This window comes from Solanum dulcamara, chromosome 5 (genome assembly GCF_947179165.1).
Source record: "Solanum dulcamara chromosome 5, daSolDulc1.2, whole genome shotgun sequence".
NCBI classification, from domain to species: domain Eukaryota; kingdom Viridiplantae; phylum Streptophyta; class Magnoliopsida; order Solanales; family Solanaceae; genus Solanum; species Solanum dulcamara.
In genome coordinates, this window is record NC_077241.1 from 7,428,936 (window position 1) to 7,449,552 (window position 20,617).

The following is a 20,617-nucleotide window of genomic DNA, read 5'->3' on the forward strand; positions in this document are numbered from 1 at the left end:
TGATGATCTCTAGCACCTGTATCTGCATCATGAAGCGATACAGGCCAAATGGTGTCAGTACATGAAATGTACATGTATGTAAAATAGCTGAAGAAAACACGATTCATCAAACTCCAAATCAAGTAACTCAACTCAAGGGACTCATCTCAAAAGACTCAACTCAAGGTACTCATCTCAAAACACTCAACTCAAAATAATATGCAAGTTTATAATAAATAATGCCTTGAAAGTAGACTCAATGATATGCAACTCAACCAAATCAAACCATTCATTTTAGGGAGTTTCTCTATAACCGACAACCATCACTTATGAACTAGTGATGATACAACGCTTTGCACTGTCATTGCTGCAGCCGTCCAATACCTTGCCAGGTAAGGGACGATCAACCTTAATGGATCCACAATCAATCAAAGTCCATCTTTTTGGGAATTAAAAGGCATGGACTTTATCCTACATTGGCTACGTAGTTTATGGAGTTTGAGTCGTTATTTACTCTTACTTAAATCGGTGGTCAATACAATTCTCAAAAGACTGAATATGCTCATATACTCTCAATCATTATGATCAAATCAACTCATTTAGTCTCATTGAACTCTCATCAAACTCAACTGATCTCAATTATCAAACTTTTTTATTTAAAACATGCTTTCGACTCATTCATAACTCCTCAAGACTCTATCTCAAATCAATCATTTAACTCCATACTCAACTTATTTAGACTCAATATTCATGCTCTTTCAAACCTCAATCAAATATGCATAATGTAGATTTAAAAATCATAATTCGTTAGTTCATGAAAATCATTCTCCTCATCTCAAAATAAATACATATAATACTATCATCAACTCAGTTGGGGTTTATAAGAAGGAAATCATGAACAGTTAATTAAAAACTCATATCGTAAGAATCAACATGATATATATATACACACACACTTGATAAGGAAATTATATAAATAATTCAAGAATTCAGTCGATGGGATTAAAACTCAAACTCAAATCTCAATTCTGACGAAAGAAATATGTAGGGCATGTGAACGAACTCAGTACACCATTGTGATTAGCCTTATATATATATATGTAAATACACACACTCGATAAGGAAATTATATAAATAATTCAAGAATTCAGTCGATGGGATTAAAACTCAAACTCAAATCTCAATTCTGACGAAAGAAATATGTAGGGCACGTGGACGAACTCAGTCCAGCATTGTGATTAGCCTTACATACCTGAAAATAGAAGGAACAATCGAGACTTGAAGGAATCGGTTGAAAATCTTGAATCCCAACTTTCTTTATTCTCTCTAATCGCTTCACTCAAAAGTTCTAAGTGTGAATGAGAGGAAAAAACCTTGTGGGAAATTTAAGGGATTGATTTTGGATCCCTAAACGTGCAAGGTTCAGTTGGAAAAAGGGTGGAAAAAGATCGGAATACCCTTTATTAAAGTTTGAATCGAGCACCTTCAACGAAGGTTACCATGGCTCGTATAGCTCACCACGGTCCATGGTGAGCGTCGTGGTCCTGAACTTAGGCTGGATTAGGAGAAGTGGCCACCACGGGTCATGTTTCTCCCCGATGGTCCTTGCATGCATCAATGTCCTGGAGTTGAGGACCACAGATGGCTTCATGGTCCATGGTAAGCACCACGGCCCGTAGAGCACTTCGTGGTCACTTCCTTTTTTTCTGATGCCAGCACCCTTCACAGACACTCTTCATAAGACGTGAAGCTCAATACGGCCCGTGAAGGATCTCGTAATCATCCTCTAATGTAATTTTTCAGATCATTTAGAGTTATTTTCGGCTAGGGACTTCAGGGGTGTTACAAGTTGGTCAATCAAGTTCATTTGTATATCAATTTGAAGAGAAATAAAATTTCAGGAATCGTTTGGTAAGAAATGGATTAGAATATTTTATGCTTTTATGACTTTTTGGATTAGAATGATGTCACAACCTGATTCCTCTAGCCGTGATGACACCTAAAAGTGAACCAAAAATATATACAACAATAAGGAACTGTCTCGAATACAAAAGACAAGTCACAATATAATAGAAGAAGACGACGATGATCCAGAATGTTGTGTGCTCACCCTCACCTCCGAATTCTGGCTGCTACTGGCTTGAATGTCGGCGGTGATAACTGGTGCGGTCCTGTATCATGAAAAAACATACAGAGTATAACATGAGTACCAATAAAAAGGTACCAGTAGGTATCATAGGCCGACTGAGTAAGAAAGTAAATGTAATAGAATGCTAGAATAGAAACACAAATAGAGGTCAAGAACAAGAATAGTAAAGGTATGCACACGTGGTGTAGAAGAACAACCAGAACCTAAGAACTAAATCTAACTGAGCCCCCATAAGCCCATAAGGTACAATCGTGTGCAAGTTAAGGTGAAAACCCGGACGGACCCCATAAGCCCAATAGGTACACAAAAATGCTAAACTAAGAATAAAAGAACTGGTAGAACTAAGATATTCAGAAGTTTCAATAATTTCGAGCTCTGAATGGGATGAAGCAAGAGCCCAAACTTCAAACCACGAATGAGTCTCTCTACTGTAGAATGTTAATAAATCAGAATCTATAAGGTTAGCGCAGAGCTCGAATCTCGAACCGCGGATGTCGCCCTCCCGTAAGTGCAGTGATGATATCAAATGGGTCAGACTCTGATTGTTGAATCCGTGTAGGAGAATGTATCACCAAATCAGGAAGTATAAAGCCCGGACCTCGAATCTCGAATGAATCCTCCTTATAATATCATATGAAGAATATTCAATCTGAAGTGAGTCTCTCAAAAGTTTTCTGTAACCATCATTATCACGCAAGCCTCTACAGATCGCCATCCGGTGCTTCAAAATAAGCCCAACATAGCAGAGGACGCATTGTAATTGATCGATTTCTCTAAACGGGTCCAAAAGTGTAGCTGGAGATGCCAAAGGAGGAAGGTATAAGATTTATGGATAATAAGGCTTCGAGCTGAGTTATTGCCTAGCTAAGGCGCATCTCTATCAAATACAAGTCTGCTACATCAATCTACAGGAAGCTAAGCCATCTGGTACGATGCCGAAAAAGAGGAAACAATGCCTATCAACACCGAAATATTGCAAGTTTATGTCAAACGCTAACCTAAGCATAGTCTAAGGCCAAACGTTCTCTAATATGGTATACAGGTCAATACAAGCAACCGAAGATGTAAGAAAACTCAATTATAGCAATTCACATATCCATATAACTCGAAAACAGTCCAAAATATGAATTTTATCTAACATAGCCTATGAAATCAGTTTCCCACCCCAATATTCATGTAAATCCACAAACATTCACATATTCTAACTCAATGTAAAAGAAGGAAAGTTGTAGCCTACCTGTAGGTCGATCATATGTGCTCCAAATTACAATGTCAAAGTTTTTTCCTTCCGTATGGCCTTTGAACGCTGCCACACTATCAAAAATAGAATCACAACGTCATTACGATCATTTTGACACTAGATTAGAAAGAAGCAGAGACACATCAATTTGGAATCCAAAATGGGAACATGGGACCTATGTCGAAAATTCTAAAATTGACTCCGTAAAATGATCCTAAATAGTTCTCTGAGCTTGTGTCCTAAAATAGAACACAATTCGCAGCTCGTAAATCAACCATGCAATAAAAACCCAATTTAAGCTAAGAAAATACGTAGGGAGAACAATTAAGTAACCATTTTTACCTCAAACAGAGCCTCTCCAATAATTTCTGACCATACCACTGCGTTCTCCCAATTTTTTTTTGAATAACTCAATTTGGAGCTCTATAGCTCAAGATATTCAATTTTAAGAATTAGAAATAAAATCTGAAAATGGGCTTTTTATAGGCGAGGCTTAGAGTTGTCAAAATGGGTTTGATCCGTGAGGCGGGTCCAACCCAACCATTTAATTAAGTGGGGTTGGACTAAATTTTTTAGCCCTTTAGGAACGAGGTTCCTCATAGGCTTAACCCGCAAGCCTTAGAGGATACCCCGTGGGTTGTGAATTTTAAAAATATTTATTATATATATTTTAAATAGTATTTTATTTTGTTAAATATTTAGCAACTAGGCAATTGAAGTTATTATAACTATGAATCTTTGACCTCATTTACTTTTGTGTTTATGCCTAATTTTTCGTTTTCTCCTTTCTTTGTCTAGTTATGGAAAAAAATGATCATGTAATGTATGTTTTTTTGATGAATACTATGAATGTTGATTGTTGTATCTTGCTTATTCTGCTGTTTTGTAACTATTCCACTAAAGTGTGTGCAATTCATGAACATGTGAATTTTTGACGTATTGGTGTTTTGTTCATCAATATTCGATAGTCTTTCTAAGAGGTCAATGTTGTCCATCTTTTAATTGAAGGGTCAACCCATCCCAACCCGTAGCCCGCCTAGATATGGGTTGAGCTGCTATTTTATAGGTCCTTTAGTTAAAAGAGTCAGTCCGTCCTAACCTATTTAACTCGCTAGCCCTTTAGGTTTGGATTGGGTATGGTTGGATCAGCCCATTTTGATAGCTCTAGCGAGGCTGCACCCCATTCAGCGCAACAACCAATTTTTTTTTATTTTCAAAGTTCTGACGGGGTGTTCAGGATTCATTCGAAACCCCATGCATGCAAACGAACTGTGCTACCCCACTAAATTCGACGTTACGGACTCAACATGCAGCTGAAATTTCTATACGAGGTCGTTTTGATAAAAAAGTAGGTCCCACTCCCAAATATCGTTTTTAACTAAATCCTACCAAGGGGCTTGGAATGAGTCCGAAAGGTCGTTCTAGATCAAATTGGACATTCCAAATTTAACCACATTGATAAAAAATTTATTCGTACAAAATTTCCAAAAATATTGATCAAAGTCAACTTTAGGCCACATTTATAAAGCTAAAACACTAAATGGTTCATACTCGCACCAAATGCCTCGAAACTCGAGCCGACCATGCTTTTAGCCTAAAATGGCCATTTCGGAGCTGATGAAACTATCAAAATTCCATTATGTGGCTGTTTACTCGCATTTTTGACCGAAGTCAACTTTCAAGTTATAAAGGCCTCCAAACATGAAAAGCTGCACAAAATCCAAACCAACAACCAGACGACCGAACTATCAATGCTAGCAAGTCATAAATGACTTGAAATCGCTATAAGGAAGCTTTAGCTGATGAATAAGAAGCATTAACACAAAAATGACCTAGAGGATTATTACAAACGAATGAACAATTTGTGTTGGTTATGGGTTAGAAGGTTTCTAATTCAGATGGATTTTTTAATTACACTAATAACTTTTAGAATTTTGGCCTTTTAATGAACAAATGATTTAATTAATAATGTAACTGAATCATAATTGACTGTTTAAAAAATAATTTTACAAAATTAAAGTTAAAAAATAATGTCTTGAATGAGCCTTTTTTCAAAAAAAATAACAAAAAAAAATTAAATTTTTAACAAATAATATAAATAAACATTTTTTGAAAGTTCAATAACATATATCCACTTATAAAGAGTGACGTATTTGCTAATGTCTTCCCACTTCGTCTAAACGCAAACGTTAATTACACCCAGGCATGAACGGCGACGGCGTTGTAAGAGATGAAAGAAAGGTCGCCGGAAATCCTGAGGAGAATGAGTACGAGTATGAAGAGGAACAGAGGATGCTAGAAGAACTAGGAATGTACAGAGGGAAAGTGAGATTGGTGAATAGTGAAGAACCAACAGAGGAGACAATGTTGCTATGGGGAATTCAACAGCCTACGTTTTCAAAACCTAATGCCTTCGCACGCCATAATTCTCTCCAGCTCTGTATTGATGCATGTGGGCGAACTCTATCCATTCTACAGTCTCCTTCTTCACTGGTTTGTGCCTAATTTGGACTTGTTAAAACGAATTGTCTTGATGAATAAGTAATTGAGTTAAACCATAAGTATGAATTAGTCAATTTGAACTAAGAATTTTCATTTGTTTTTAAATAATTTGTTTGATTCCCAAATGAAGCTAAAAATTAAGTTTTCTTTTCCTTCATGGAGAGAGGAATTAAATTGTACAGAAAATCTTTTTTATTTAGCTATGGCATTAGATGATGTCTCTTTGGCTAGTTTTGGTGTTCAAATCGTGTAATTTGGAAATATTTATCTAGACTTTTGAAAACTTAAAATGATCAGAGTTATGTTCCTTTCAAATTCAAGGAAGAATTATACTAACTTCTGAAATTTTCATGTTTTCCCTAATATCATGGGAGGTTTTGAAGGGGAGAACTTGAGATTTTCATGCACTTTGACATCACTTTACCCATATGGCTTCTCCTTGGCATAACAGTTTCTAAAGCATGAACAGTGTATGAATTGCTTGGGTTAACCTAAAGTAGTTGATTACAATTATGTGTAGAAATCAATAAGAATGATATCCCGTGAAACTTGAAAAGGAATATACCTTTAATTCGTAAGAAGGTGGTTTCGATAATTCCCCGTGTGGTAAGCCTAGTTGTAAATCTAGGAGTTAAGTGCATTCCATTGTACAAGAACGATGGGGATATCCAAAACTGCAACAATTACTAAGGTATCAAATTGCTAAGCCACACTATGAAGGTTTGGAAGAGAGTGGCGGAAAAGAGGGTAACGAAAGAGGTGTCTATTTCTGAGAATCAATTTGGATTCATGTCGGGGCGTTCGATTACTGAAGCCATCCACCTTGTGCGGAGACTGATGGAGAAGTATAAGGAAGGGTAGAGGGACATTCATATGGTGTTCATTGACCTTGAAAAGTCTTATGACAAAGTCCTGAGGGATGTTCTCTAGAGGTGTTTGGAGGCTAAAGGTGTTCCGATGGTGTATATTAGGGTGATAAATGACATTTATGATGGAGCTAAGACTCTGGTTAGAATAGTGGGAAGAGACTCAGAGCACTTCCCAATTGAGGTGGGGCTACATCAGCGATAGTTCTTAGCCCTTTTCTATTTGTCTCGGTGATGAATGAGTTGACACGGTCTATTCTGGATAAGTTGACGCGAGGTTCCTTAGTGTATGTTATTTGCAAACGATATAACATTGGTTGATGAGACACGAGATAGAGTTAATGCTAGGTTGGAGGTTTGGAGATAGACTCTTGAGTCCAAAGGGTTCAGGTTGAGCAGGACCAAAACAGAGTATTTGGAGTGCAAATTCGGTGTTGAGTTAGATGAAGCGGACGTGGAAGTGAGGCTTGCCACACGCACCTCGACTAATTCCACAAAGTACTTGCTACCTCTCACCAGCACAGAGATAACTTTGTCCTCTAAGACTTGGACAGATCGGAGAAAACTTGGGTAGATAGATTCTCAAAGTATGGGATTTTTATTGCTTCTCCCTACCCTTTGTTCTTCTGAGATAGCTGCTGAATTATTCTACAAGAAACTTGAGGAGAAAGTCCAGAAGAATGTGACCAACTAATAGGAAAGCTTGAGTGTCATTCTAAAACTCTAAAAGATAGTCAACTAGTTGTTGTACAATAGATATCATTCAGTCTTTCAAAATATCAGTGCACTTATCCTTACTCATTTCAGCTCTTTTAATTTTTTCTTTACAACTTACTTTTATAAGCTTTCTTGCCGTTTTTTCTTAGATGTATTCTTCTGAAATCAATATAACTAGCATTAGTACGGTCTTTTTTCAGTAGGTTCAATACAAGACTCACTACTAGGACCTTAAAAGAAATAAGCCTGAGAATTCATAGTTGATGAGCAAAGTCTTCTCCTTAACATTAATATATTCATTTGGGAATCCTTAGTTGGAAATTTAATCATAATTCTAAGACAACTTCGGTACGGTTATCTTTACCTTGTCATTTTCCTTTCAAGGTCATTGCATCTTCCCATCTTCTCGAAGTGTCTTCCTTATGCGGGGAAGATAAGGGACTGGTATTATTACTAATGGATCAGATCCTCATTACTTCAAATATCCTGGACTCATCTTTCTCCACTAGTTTGGCCTGCCTTCTTCCTACCATGGACCTCTTGAACAGATTTAGGGAAATATCAGACTTGCTATCTCTACTGATGCTTTATATACATGATCATATTTTCTGTACATGGACTTTAGCTGTTTATTCTGCTTTCACTCTTTAAAATTATGAACTGGCTAAGTTTTGTGTTAGTCAGTCACTTGGTATTGTGGCTTTTGAGATGACTAATAAGCTTTGGCAATGCCATGATCCAGAGACAATTTGGATTAGTTGCGACTTGTTTTTTTTGGAAAATGTGTCTTATATCTGCTGAAAGAAGAAATGGTTGTGAGAATTCGGATCTCCTAGCACACCAAAGCATCTTATTGACATTATTCACCATTGTGCTCTCTCTCTTCCATCAATTTCTAATGATCAAGCTATATTTTGTACTTTAGGGCACTCCTGGAGTAACTGGTTCTGTAATGTGGGATAGTGGAGTGGTCCTTGGGAAATTCTTGGAGCACGCTGTAGAATCAGGAAGAATTCATCTTCAAGGCAAGAAGGTTGTTGAATTGGGCTCTGGCTGTGGATTAGTTGGGTAATACTGTTATCTTTTGCACCTTTGATTTCTGATTTTGTCAAATGATTTTCGGTCATTACTGATTTAAGCTAGTGGATATCAGTCAAGAGGTTGAAATGGATAAATGTTTCCAACAAAATTATGTTGGATTAGTTATTAGTTGCTCATAAAATTATGCTTTTATCTAGTAGTAGTCATTAAATGTTGAACCCACTCACCGTGCATGTCTTAAATTTATTATTCAACTCTCTTAAATTTCTCAAACTATGTTTCCAGCTGCGTTGCAGCTCTTTTGGGTGCTCAAGTTATTCTCACTGACCTCCCAGATAGACTGAGGCTACTCAAGAAAAATGTAGAAGCTAATTTGTATGGAGATGTAAGAGGCTCTGCAACAGTAAATGAGCTCACATGGGGAGATGAGTTGGATAATGATATGAGGAATCCTTTGCCAGATTATGGTAACAATCTGAGATGGTCTCATTCCATATAGCAGTTGCTTGAAAATACATAATCTAATACCATATGCATCTGTCTGAGGTTGTTTAATTGCCCTTCACAATGTTGTCACATACATATTTCAAAATGATATTCTTTTTTTCTGATGACTGATACGCCCAAACTTACACCTCAATTAAGAAGTATAAAGCGGTCGCTGTCAAATATAGAATTGAACCAAAGTTGGGGTCGATCTCACATGAAATGCAGAGGAAATACGTCTACAAGCACTTATATTCAGTTGTAGTCAATATTTCCAGAAGGTAAAAATGCAGTAAATGTGGGGTTTTTGTTTCAACTTAGTTATTAGTAACAATAGTCACAGTAACAGAGTAAGATAGTCACAGTAAGAAAGACTTAGAGTTGTGATCAGTAGATGGAAGACACTAGGACTGTGTTCCCCATGACGTCATAACTCAGTAGGCATGCAAAATCTAACAAGTCAGGGACACCTAAACGCCTCTCGGCCTTATTAGATGAATTTCACTCATCACATCTCGGTCTCAAAGTGTGTTAATTATTAACTCTTGTTTTTGACCCTAGATAGACCATCCCCTCTCGGGCTCAAGTCATTAGATGAGGGTTGATAGCTCCAAATCTCTATTATTGTTATCTTTTCCTAATCACTACCTCTCTCACGAGCAAGTATTGAATACGGGCGAGTTCAAACGCGTGCACTCGTTGAAAAAAAATCGAAACGAAGATAACAACAACACATGCATGCACATTGATCGAAGATTACGTCGTACTTTACCTTCTTCATTATCCAATCATGGTTCCCACAACCCTAGTTGTGTTGATTAGTTGTTCATGGTCATAGGAATTATAACAATAATTGATATAGAATTCATGGTAAAGATACTTATGATAATCAAACAACCAATTGAGAATTAATGGATGAAGTGATGAACGATGGATCAAAATGTGATTAATTATGAAAAATATGTAAAATTATCCTAGTATGTCTTCACAATGCTCTGAGTAAGAGTTAAAAGTGAGTAACGTCAAAAAAAACCTAACATAAACTATTTATAGTCATAAGAACTAATCCTAAACAACACAGAAAAAATAATGTCGGCACCCTTCTACAACCATTTTCATGACCGGTGAAAATGTTCGTGGTTCGTGAAACGGTCCGTAGACTTTGACTTGGTCTTCAACTACATTTGGCCATCACTTTTCACGAGCCTCTTCACTGTCTGTACAAAATTCCACAGCCCGTGAAGGGTCTCGTACAAACTTCCTTCAATACTGATGCAATCTCCTTTCAGGGACAGGACCACGGGCCTTGAAAGCTTTCACGGTTCGTTCAATCCATCGTAAATCATGACTTCAACTTTTTCTTTCTAGATACACTTTTTACGGACCAGTTGATGGACTATAGAACTCACCATGGTCCATACAAAGCCTCATAGAGTGCCTCAGATTTAATTTTTCATCTTTAATTCTCCTAAGTGCCTTCATACCTATTTTTCCTGCAACACTAACAAAAACACATCATATCGACATAAACATGCTCAACAACTTGCAATTACTCTTTGTTTTGAGCGTTGATAGTGCCGTTAATTCACGACACATCAACACATTCAACTTAGAACCATTGTTTGTCCTCAAGCAATGAAAACAAAATGAAAATAAATGACGCGCAAGTACATATGATCTTTGAAGATATACATCAACCAGATATCACACAACACACATATTCATAACTCCCCTCTTCTTTATAGTCAAAACAAGCTATGCACTACCCAAACCATTCAAGCTAACTTAGAGGGTCCATGGATGACATTCTAATACTCACAATTGATCATGCAAATGCAAACAACAATTTTTCAATCAATTTAGCAACTAGACAGTGCAAATATAATGCCCTCACCACGTGGAAGTCCCTCTCGCAGCATATTTATACAACATAGGTACTGATAAGAATGCGTTCACTCCCTAAAAGAAGTTCAAACAATGCAAGTATACAGACCATAGGCTTGCCCTTATTTTCTACACCTTAACTTTCAAATAGCTGGGTTAGGATCACTGTAAGACTTTCTTGGCTTGTAACGTAGGCTTGGGCTAGGGTATGAAATATTTGGGATATGAGTGACTAATCTTCCTTGGCGCTACATCATTCTCTTCGTTCTTCCACTTTCGCCTAGTTTCACTCTCCTTTTTCCCTTTCTTTTACATTATTCACAACCTGGTGTGGTGTCAATTTCTTTTTCTTTTTCACAACTTTATATGCACCAATTTCAGCTCAATTTGTTTTTAAACCACACCTTGAGTAACTTTTTCTCTTCTCACTCCATTCTATTCATATCCACTCTTTTTTTAAATTTCAATCTTTTCTAGCCACCCTCAACTTAGGCTTTTGGTGTGAGTTGAGACATTGTTCCCTTGGAGGAACCAGGTATAAGAAAAGACGGTCAAAACAACAATGGGAAGGTGAATTGGGTAATCAAAGAAAAGTCTAAGGCTCAAACAGGGTTCAAGTTTTTTTCGTTTGGTAGATATTTAGGCTGTAGTGGACTTTCATAAAAAATGGCCTATGATCCTTTCCTAACCAACTATTCTACATTCTTGGGGAGACTAATTGGGCAAGTTCTAGCTTATACATGCAAAGCAAGAACTAGGAACTGAAGCTCACACACTCATGGCACCTAATTTACACTATCCAATACTAGTCAACAAATTCTAGCCCTAACAAGCAATGATCAACAAGTCAATATATAAAATGTCATGCAATGATCCTAGGAAGTCAACTATCACAACAAGGGTTTACATCGCACATCCAAATTTTTCAATAGGGGTCAAAATTTTAAAATTTAGCTCAAAAACCACGTTTGTTTATAATCCAGGCTGCATGCACGATCCCTAATATCTTTTGCTTTCACAACATATCACAACTAAACATAACAACGCACAAACAACCTACACATGCCAGTTCTACTATGATAAAACACTTGAGAGGAAAGAAGCATGGCAAGAATAACTCTCAAGTGGGAGGATGCCCCACCCCCAACAGAATCTAGTGCATTGCCCTCAATGCACTCAACAAAAACCAAAAATACAAAAAGTGGGAAGTGAACATACCTGCGGCACCCTAGGCGCCAATCTCTGGATCTATGTTGGCACCAGCGATGGCCGAGGCACTCAATGATGCGAGCTCTCCCTCGTGTTCCTCCATAATTCTGGGCTGAATTGGGGCTATCCCACTAGAGGAAGCCCCAGACTTCAGGGCGCCTATCAACTGCCGCTCTCTTTCCTCTGTTGCCTCTGCTCATCCATCGATACCTGCAACCCCTGTTGCAACCTCTTTGCCTCAGCCTTTGGCGTGTCATCAAGGGCTTTAGATTTTTCATGGCATTTCCTGCCCCTTATTCGTGACTCGGGTGCCGGTAACTCACCCTATAGCTCATCCAACTTGCCGGTCTCCGGCGGCTTATTAAACAACTACATCAAGGTATCCGTGGCAAGTGGGGGGTTTGCAGCGGCTGGTTTGTCAGCCAACTTTGCTAAGTCTGTTTTCATGGCTGCTAACTTTGTATGCACCAATATTGTCAAAGGCGCGCTTAAGCCCTGAAGCGAGGCTCAAAATGTGTTTAGCGTTTCGCCTCGCTTTATGTGTGCTTCAGTGTGGTCATCAAGGTTCTGAGGCAAACTTTTCCTTGCCAATGAGCCTCTTTTGAAGAAGTGACACTAAACGATTGATATTTCACTTTATCATACCTTTTTTTCAATTTCCTTGGTCATATATTTGTCATTCATGTTATAATTATTGGTCTTGGACTAAACATATGTATTTGTTTCTTTTTCTCCCTTTGCGCCTTTTTTCATTAAAGCCCACACTTTATTTGCGCTCTGCGCTTAAAGCCCCAATGGACCTTAGAGCTTTTTTGCACTTTTCGCCTTTGATAGCACTGGTATGCACAGACTCAACATCAGGACCACTTAGAGCATCAAGTCGCTGCGTGATATGTGCTTCCAACCCATCAATTCGGCTCTGCACGACATCAACATTTCGTCGGATCTCATCACGAAGTCTGTCATCTGCAGCTTGAACCTGACCCTGAACCACTCTAGGCAACCTCTCAATAACTTGATCCAGCAGTACCTGCGTTGGATGCTGATCAGCAACCAATTTCTCTAGAAATGAAATGGGCACAGTGACAAAAGTACCAATAGGAACCGTGGAAGATGGTGTAGCAGCAGGTGGTATGCCCCCACCCTCGGGCTACTCAGTAGCAGCACCAACCAAAGTGTCTGTAGATGGCCCCTCCAAATATATAGCTGCAGGCAGTGGTCTGGAGGGACTAATCACTGCAAGTGCGATCTGAATTAATTTTGCTTTATACAACAGGTTATCCTTATCTATTATCAGTGCTGTGAATTCGGTGACAGTGGTTCGGCGATCAATATGACGGCTGATAGGTACTCTGGTGTGCTCACACAATACCTGAATCAAACATGGAAATGGAAGGCTAGCTTTTTCATTAACGGCCTGATACTTAATCTCAGTTGCTATCAAACGACCTATATTCAGTGCATAGCGAGACATGATGCAAGCAACAAGTGATGCCTGTGAAGAGTGAATTGCGTTATCATTCACTATCGGCCTTAACAGTGAACGCACAACCGACCACTAGAATTTGGCCTAAAAAGACAGTGAAGCTTTAGTGATTGGTTGCTTCAGATTTGTTACCCACGGTGCCTATGCCTCATCAGTAACAATAACCTGTGCAATCCATTTCAAAATACATGTCCGCTCTTCCATATTTTCCATTCGGATATCACTCATCACCAATTAGTGTCGATGCTCATACATTCCAATCTGCATCAGGGCCCTGTATGCTGGTCCGTACAAAAATCGGAGAATGTCGTCTCTGAAATGTCAATACTTACCCCACAAACCTGGACGTGCTCAGTGGTGGCAATCACATTGCTGCCTCTTTCTTCTTTTTCTTTAACGCATTTTCCTCCACTGAATTTAGCAAAGTGGCAGCATATGCAGCATAGAATTCACGTGTGAGATGCGACCCATAATACCCTTGAGATTAGGTCATCCATTCGAAATTATACCTGTCGAATAACTCTTTAATTTCTGGCATCGCCGTAAGATTGTCTGCTATGACCAGTGTCTCTGGTACGATTGCCCTTTTCCCAAGCCACTAGTCTTTTTGGAAATACCATAATCAAAGATGTCCCTCTACCCAGGCACTGCCCACCTATTCTGGAAAAGCTCAATTAAGCGGCGATGAGCAGTCAGATCACTTTCTCTCTTGTTTGCAAACTGCTCGATACTATTTCCGCTGTTCTCCTCATTATCGCTATCCTTGTCAGAATTTTGCTCATTATCCTCGTCATCATTATAATCTTCCCTAGACTCATTCTTTTTGCCAGACCCATGCTCCCCATCTTCCTCACGATCATTATGGTCGTCAGATCCTTATTCATTACCTGAACCATCTTCCTCATCTTCATACTGGTAGGGAGTGGTCGTGTTGTGCCCAGTATTTTGGATCTTGTTTTACGAGGCAGATGTGGAGAGACATTGGTAGTACACTGAACTTTCGACCCACTAGATGACTCACTTCCTGACTTAGACTCATTTTGATCAATAGGGGATTCGGTATGAGAGTCATGGAGTCGGGATTTTGGAGCATCGAGGGGTGGTGCTGTTTTGCGCCTGGCTTTACCCATTGTACTCGTAGAAGAGATGTTGGAATCGAGGCAAAATATTTTTCTTTTCATGGTTTATGATGGGGTTCACAGACCGTGAAAGATTCTACGCCCTGTGGAAGACCCTGTGAACATGAACCCTGGAAAATTTTGTTCAAGTATTGTTTCATGGTTCAGTTCACGGTTTGTGAAGAGTTTCACCACCTGTAAAACATTCCGTGATTTGGAATTAAGGAAAAGGATGAAACTTGAGGTAAACTTGAAGTTGGATGCCCACACTAAGCGTACAATATTGTTTCAAAGTGAAATGGGAGAATTTGAAATGGTTTGGGGAGGATGTGATTGTGCTCGTTATTCAGGGAGTTATGGTGGGAGTGGGAGTTTCAAAATAGGAAGAAAGAAAAATGGGTACCCTTTTCTTTGCTCCACAATCGGGTAAAAACCCTTATAATTAAACCAATTAGGGAAAATGGATCGAATTGGGTAAATTTAATTGACTGACTCAGTTTTGACAGCCCGTACAACGGATCGTGAAGATTTGTACGGATCGTGAACCCTTTCATAAAATTGTGGCTAAGCATTTCTTACCTAGGGTTCACGGTCAGCTAAATGGTTCGTGAAACTTTCCACGAACCATAAATTCTTCCGTGAATCAGGTATTCTGGAAACGATCTCTTGCTTTACGCCAGGCACCACGGGCCGTGAAAGCTTTTATGGTCTGTACGAGGGCCCGTGGTGACTTGACTTGTCCCAATTTTCATTATTCTTGCCTTGTTGATCCCTATAACCACTGAGCACACCATGACACTATAAATTAAAAACAAAATTTGAAACTACCTATTACAATTATAATTCTTGGGTTGCCTTCCAATTAGTGTCTGATTTAACGTCACGACATGACGCATATTACTTGATTACTCAGACTTCATCCGTTGGAGCTCTTCAACTAGTTTCACATCTTCTTGAGCTCCCAAATACAGCTTCACATGCTGTCTGTTCACTTTAATCTTATTACCATCTTGAGCCTTAGGCTCAGCTGCACCATGCGGGAATACTCGTGCCACAGTGAAAGGTCCGGACCATTTGGACTTCAACTTGCCAGGAAATATCCGGAGCCTCGAATTAAACAGCAGTACCAAGTCCCTAGGACTGAATTCCCTTTTCTCAATCTGTCGGTCATGGTACAGCTTCATCCTCTCCTTGTAGAGAGGAAATTTCTCATATGTCTGTAACCCATCCATCTCATCGACCTGATCTAACCTTAGATTTGCAGCCTCATTCTGACTTAGGTTCAGCTTCTTCAATGCCCACAACGCCTTATGCTCAAGCTCCACAGGCAATGCCATGCCTTTCCAACACTAACATGCAGGGGCGGAGCCACCTTGATGAACCCCCTTCGGAAATTTATACATGATTAAAATATTTTTTTATGAATATAGAGTAGATGTCGAACCTCCTTCGGCTAGTTCACATGTCTATTTTTTTAGATTTTGAACCTCCTTACTAAAAATTCTGGCTCTGCCACTGCTAACATGGTATGGTGACATGTTGGTGAAAGTTGACAGTTTCATCTTCTCGGCCGATTTTGTTATTCTTGATTGTGAGGTTGACTTCAAGGTTCCCATAATTTTGGGAAGACCATTTTTGGCCAAAGGTAGAGCATTGGTGGATATGGAGAGTGGTGAGCTCACTTTCAGGTTAAACAATGAAGAGGTAAAGTTCAATGTGTGTCAATCTATGAAACAACCGCGAGACATGAGTGTGGTGTCTGTGATTGATATAGCTGACGAAGAAGTGATTAGGTGTCTGTTGAAGAGAGGTTTGCTGTTGAGACTTTAGCTGCTGTAATCATGAATTTTGATGGTGAGTGCATTAAGGAGTACGAGGAGACTGTAAATGCTCTGCAGGACATGGGACCACACCCTTGTGCCCATAAGAAGCTGGATTTGGACTTAAAGAATAGACCAACTCCCCCAGCCAAGCCATATATTGAGGAACCACCCGTGTTTGAGTTGAAAGAGTTGCCCAGTCATCTGAGGTATGTATTCTTAGGTGAAGGAAATTCGTTGCCAGTTATTGTGGCTGCAGGTTTAAATGAGGAGCAGATACATGCACTTGTAATAGTGCTGAAGAGATTCAAGAGGGCAATTGGCTAGACCATTGTTGATATCATTGGTATACCTCCTGGAATCTGCACACACAAGATTCAGTTGGAGGAAGACTATTGTCCAAGCATAGAACACTAGAGGAGGTTGAACCCACTTATGCAAGAGGTGGTGAAGAAGGAAATCATAAAGTGGCTAGATGAAGGTGTGGTGTGTCCAATCTCAGGCAGCAGTTGGGTCACTCCAGTGCAGTGTGTCCCTAAGAAGGGAGGAATGACAATGGTAGCGAATGCCAAGAATGAGTTGATACCTCTCAGGCCGGTCACAGGCTGGCGAGTGTGCATGGACTATCGGAAGCTGCACAAGTAGACCCTAAAGGACCATTTCCTAATGCCTTTCATGGATCAGATGCCGAATAGGTGGCAGGTAGAGGCTGGTACTGTTTCTTGGATGGGTACTGTGGCTATAACCTGATCTCTATTGCTCCAGAGGATTAGGAGAAGACCACTTTTACATGTCCTTACGGTACCTTTGCGTTCAAGCGCATACCATTTGGATTGTGTAATGCTCCCGCCACATTTCAGAGGTGTATGGTGTCCATCTTTTCTGACGTGATGGAAGATACACTATTGTACTACAGAAAAGTCGTCCATAAATACCTCAAGTTTTGAAAGTGTAACGGGGATGTGTGGTAAGCTCACATTACGACTTCAACCCATCATAAATCATGACTTCAACTTTTTCTTTCTAGATACACTTTTCACGGACCAGTTCACGGACCGTAGAACTCACCACGGTCTGTACAAAGCCTCGTAGACTGCCTCAGACTTCATTTTTCAGCTTTAATTCTCCTAAGTGCCTTCATACCTATTTTTCCTGCAACACTAACAAAAAAACATCATATCGACATAAACATGCTCAAGAACTTGCAATAATCCTTTGTTTTGGGCGTCGATAGTACCGTAAATTCACAGCACATCAATAACCTAGATATCCTGTACATAAGCTGGCCCGGTCACAGTTGGTGCACAGGTTTATAACTCGAGGCAATTATGTCCGCCCCTCTGCTCTCATCCCACTTAAAACCAAGCTTCAGCTAGCAGAAGGGTTCAAACTAGTAACATGAACTTACCACACATCCCCGTTGTACTTCATTTATCGTGGGACATTTCTAATTGATATTTTCTTTTCTTCCTTCTTGTGTCCTTGTATCACTATTGTTTTCTTTGGAAAGGATGTGAATTAAAATTTTAACCTTCCGGCAGTGTTTTGGAGAAATTTTATTCCGTATTCTCATTTTCCTTTATAAGAGTATAAGCCTTAGCATGAAGGGTTTGCAAAACTTGAAATCTTGCTGTCCATAAATCTGATCCTATTAGTTCAGGCATACTTTTGGATTTATAGTTGTAATCTATTAGTTTCACAATTTACTGATGAGAGGTCAGGCCGCTCCAATCATCCATGAAGACACTAATCTTGAAAAGCAATCTTAAAAGGTGACAAAGGAGTAACATCTTCCCTTAATGAGTAAAAAAAGGAGAACATCTCCCTTTTAAAAGCTGTCTGTTGATCAATGGTTGTAGCTCTAAGTATGCAGTCAATAGAAGAATGTGGAGAAAATCCATCTTCAGTATAGAGGAGATATATGTCAATTGGCTACATAACAGCCCTGAATGAATCTGTTTGTCTGACCTCAGTTCATGCTCCTTTGAAGCTTCCTTACATGGGTGGTTGATGCTTTCAGTTTTAGACTTTTCCAAGTCGCTAGATGCTGCAGAGTTAACCTAGGTCTGATTAGATTTTGCCCATTTATGAAATAATGTTTCCACCTAATCCTGCAAAGAAAATGGTGTTTTACCTATAGCAATTTGCGTTCTCTCAAGGTTCCTTCTACCCATAACAAAACTTGGGACGCCATGTTATCCACGTTAACATGTCAAAACATTTTCTAGTATTTTATTGTCTGAATACACTGATCACAGATCAGCTGGCCCTCAGCTCTTTGGTACATGGGTAAGAGTGCAGCATGGTCTCTGGTCACTTGCCCAGTTGGTCTATCCATGATTTTAGTTTATTATTTCATGTCTGAATATATTTGTATTTCAGTTCTTGGTTCAGATGTGATATATAGTGAGGGAGCTGTCATGGATTTATTAGCAACACTTCTGGACCTCTCTGGTACTCAGACAACAGTTATTTTAGCTGGAGAACTTCGGAATGGTATAAACTTCAGAAATTATTTAATTTTCAGATGGTCTGAAGATAGATATTATATATCATGTGATTTTCTTGTGGCAGATGCTATCCTCGAGTACTTCTTACAAGCTGCTGCAGAGGATTTCACTATTGGCCGTGTAGATCAAAAACAGTGGCATCCAGATTGTTGCAGTCCTCGAGTGGTAATATATGTTTTGGTGAAGAATCAAAGAAAATTGTAAGGCCCGCGCTCAAAACATTGTATACTCATTCTCAAAATGATACCAACAATAATGCCTTTGCTTCACATATAATTTGCTAAGTGTTCTACTGGCTTTCTTTCTGGTTAATCCAGTGTACCATTGGGTGGATAAACCAATGTCCTAAATGTTTTTCTTCATCGAGTATTTAGTGATTTTCAGTCGTATAAATGTGATTTCCATCTTGTGGCTAGCGAGACCAGATCTGCAGGTCTATGCATTTGGCTTGGGTCCATTACGCTTACTCTTGTTTAATGGTTGAACCATTTGAAATTTATGATTGGAATTTATTATTAGTAAGCTCTTATTTGGGATATTTGACTAAATGGGAGGTATCTAAGTAGCTTAGTCACCTGAGATTTTACACAACTCACTTATCAGGACAATGTTCTGCACTTTGTCCTTGTATCTGGTTCAGGGATGATTTGCTTTCATAACAGAAAGTCCATATGTTTATAGATAAAGAGCACACACCAGGGATTTGGTTATTTCATTGATTTTTGTTAAGAAAGGAATGACGAATGCTACTATGGTAGGAAGATAATTGAGTCTCCACCTACACTACCATAATCAGAAGCTCTATATGCTGGTTTCACATCTGAGAAAGTGCAAGTGCATTAATCAAATGAGTCGTAAGACAAACCAAAACGTGATTTGGGTAATTGATAATGGATCCTCTCTTCGTACGACTCTATGTGTATCACTCTTGAGAAATATATATGGGTTGGAACAACCTATAGATATTGTCATGCTCAATGGTGAAACACTAAAGGTAGTGAAGCAAGAAGTGCTAAAAATAACAAAGCAAGCTGATCTTACATGATGTTCTATAGTTTCCTACTTTCTCATGTAACTTTATTTCAGTTCATAAACTTATAATCTTCAACAACCTGTTGATAAAAAAAAATACTTTTCACAGAAGAGTTAGATTGAAGGGTTAATTCAACAATGGAGTATATTGCTTGGAAGGAATAATTAGTGATATATCATGTGTAGGAACACTAAAACAAAATATTAATTATATTTGGGGTGATTGCATTCTTACAGCAAAACTATCTAATTAATTATTAGGAATTCTACAAAAGCCAATATAATGAAAATACACCATACTAATTACTCTATAACAAAATTTCCAAACATAGTCATTTACAAATCATGGGTTTTGTAGGTATCGAAACCGAATGAAAAATTAAAAAAAAAATAAAAAATCATGGGTTTTGCTATGTTAGACCTTGTCATGGTCTAAAAGATAAATTTTCTTAAAAAGTTAACAAGCTGTGTATTTAATTATTTCTTCCCCGCTTTCCTAGCAAATGAATAATAGTGTATTTTAATATTAATTTGTTTTCTAATAATACAAAAATTAAGAAAGTTGATGCATCACACAA

The 20,617-nt window shown here is 38.7% G+C and overlaps 1 protein-coding gene across 1 annotated transcript; it reads left to right on the forward strand.

Moving 5' to 3' along the window:
- Positions 1-5,508: 5,508 nt before the first annotated feature.
- LOC129888966 (uncharacterized) lies at positions 5,509-19,525 on the forward strand. Its single transcript, XM_055964041.1, has 5 exons — positions 5,509-5,861; positions 8,379-8,521; positions 8,780-8,961; positions 18,880-18,993; positions 19,072-19,525. Exons 1-5 carry the CDS (start codon positions 5,574-5,576, stop codon positions 19,209-19,211), a joined length of 867 nt encoding a protein of 288 aa, XP_055820016.1. The 5' UTR covers positions 5,509-5,573; the 3' UTR covers positions 19,212-19,525.
- Positions 19,526-20,617: the final 1,092 nt, after the last annotated feature.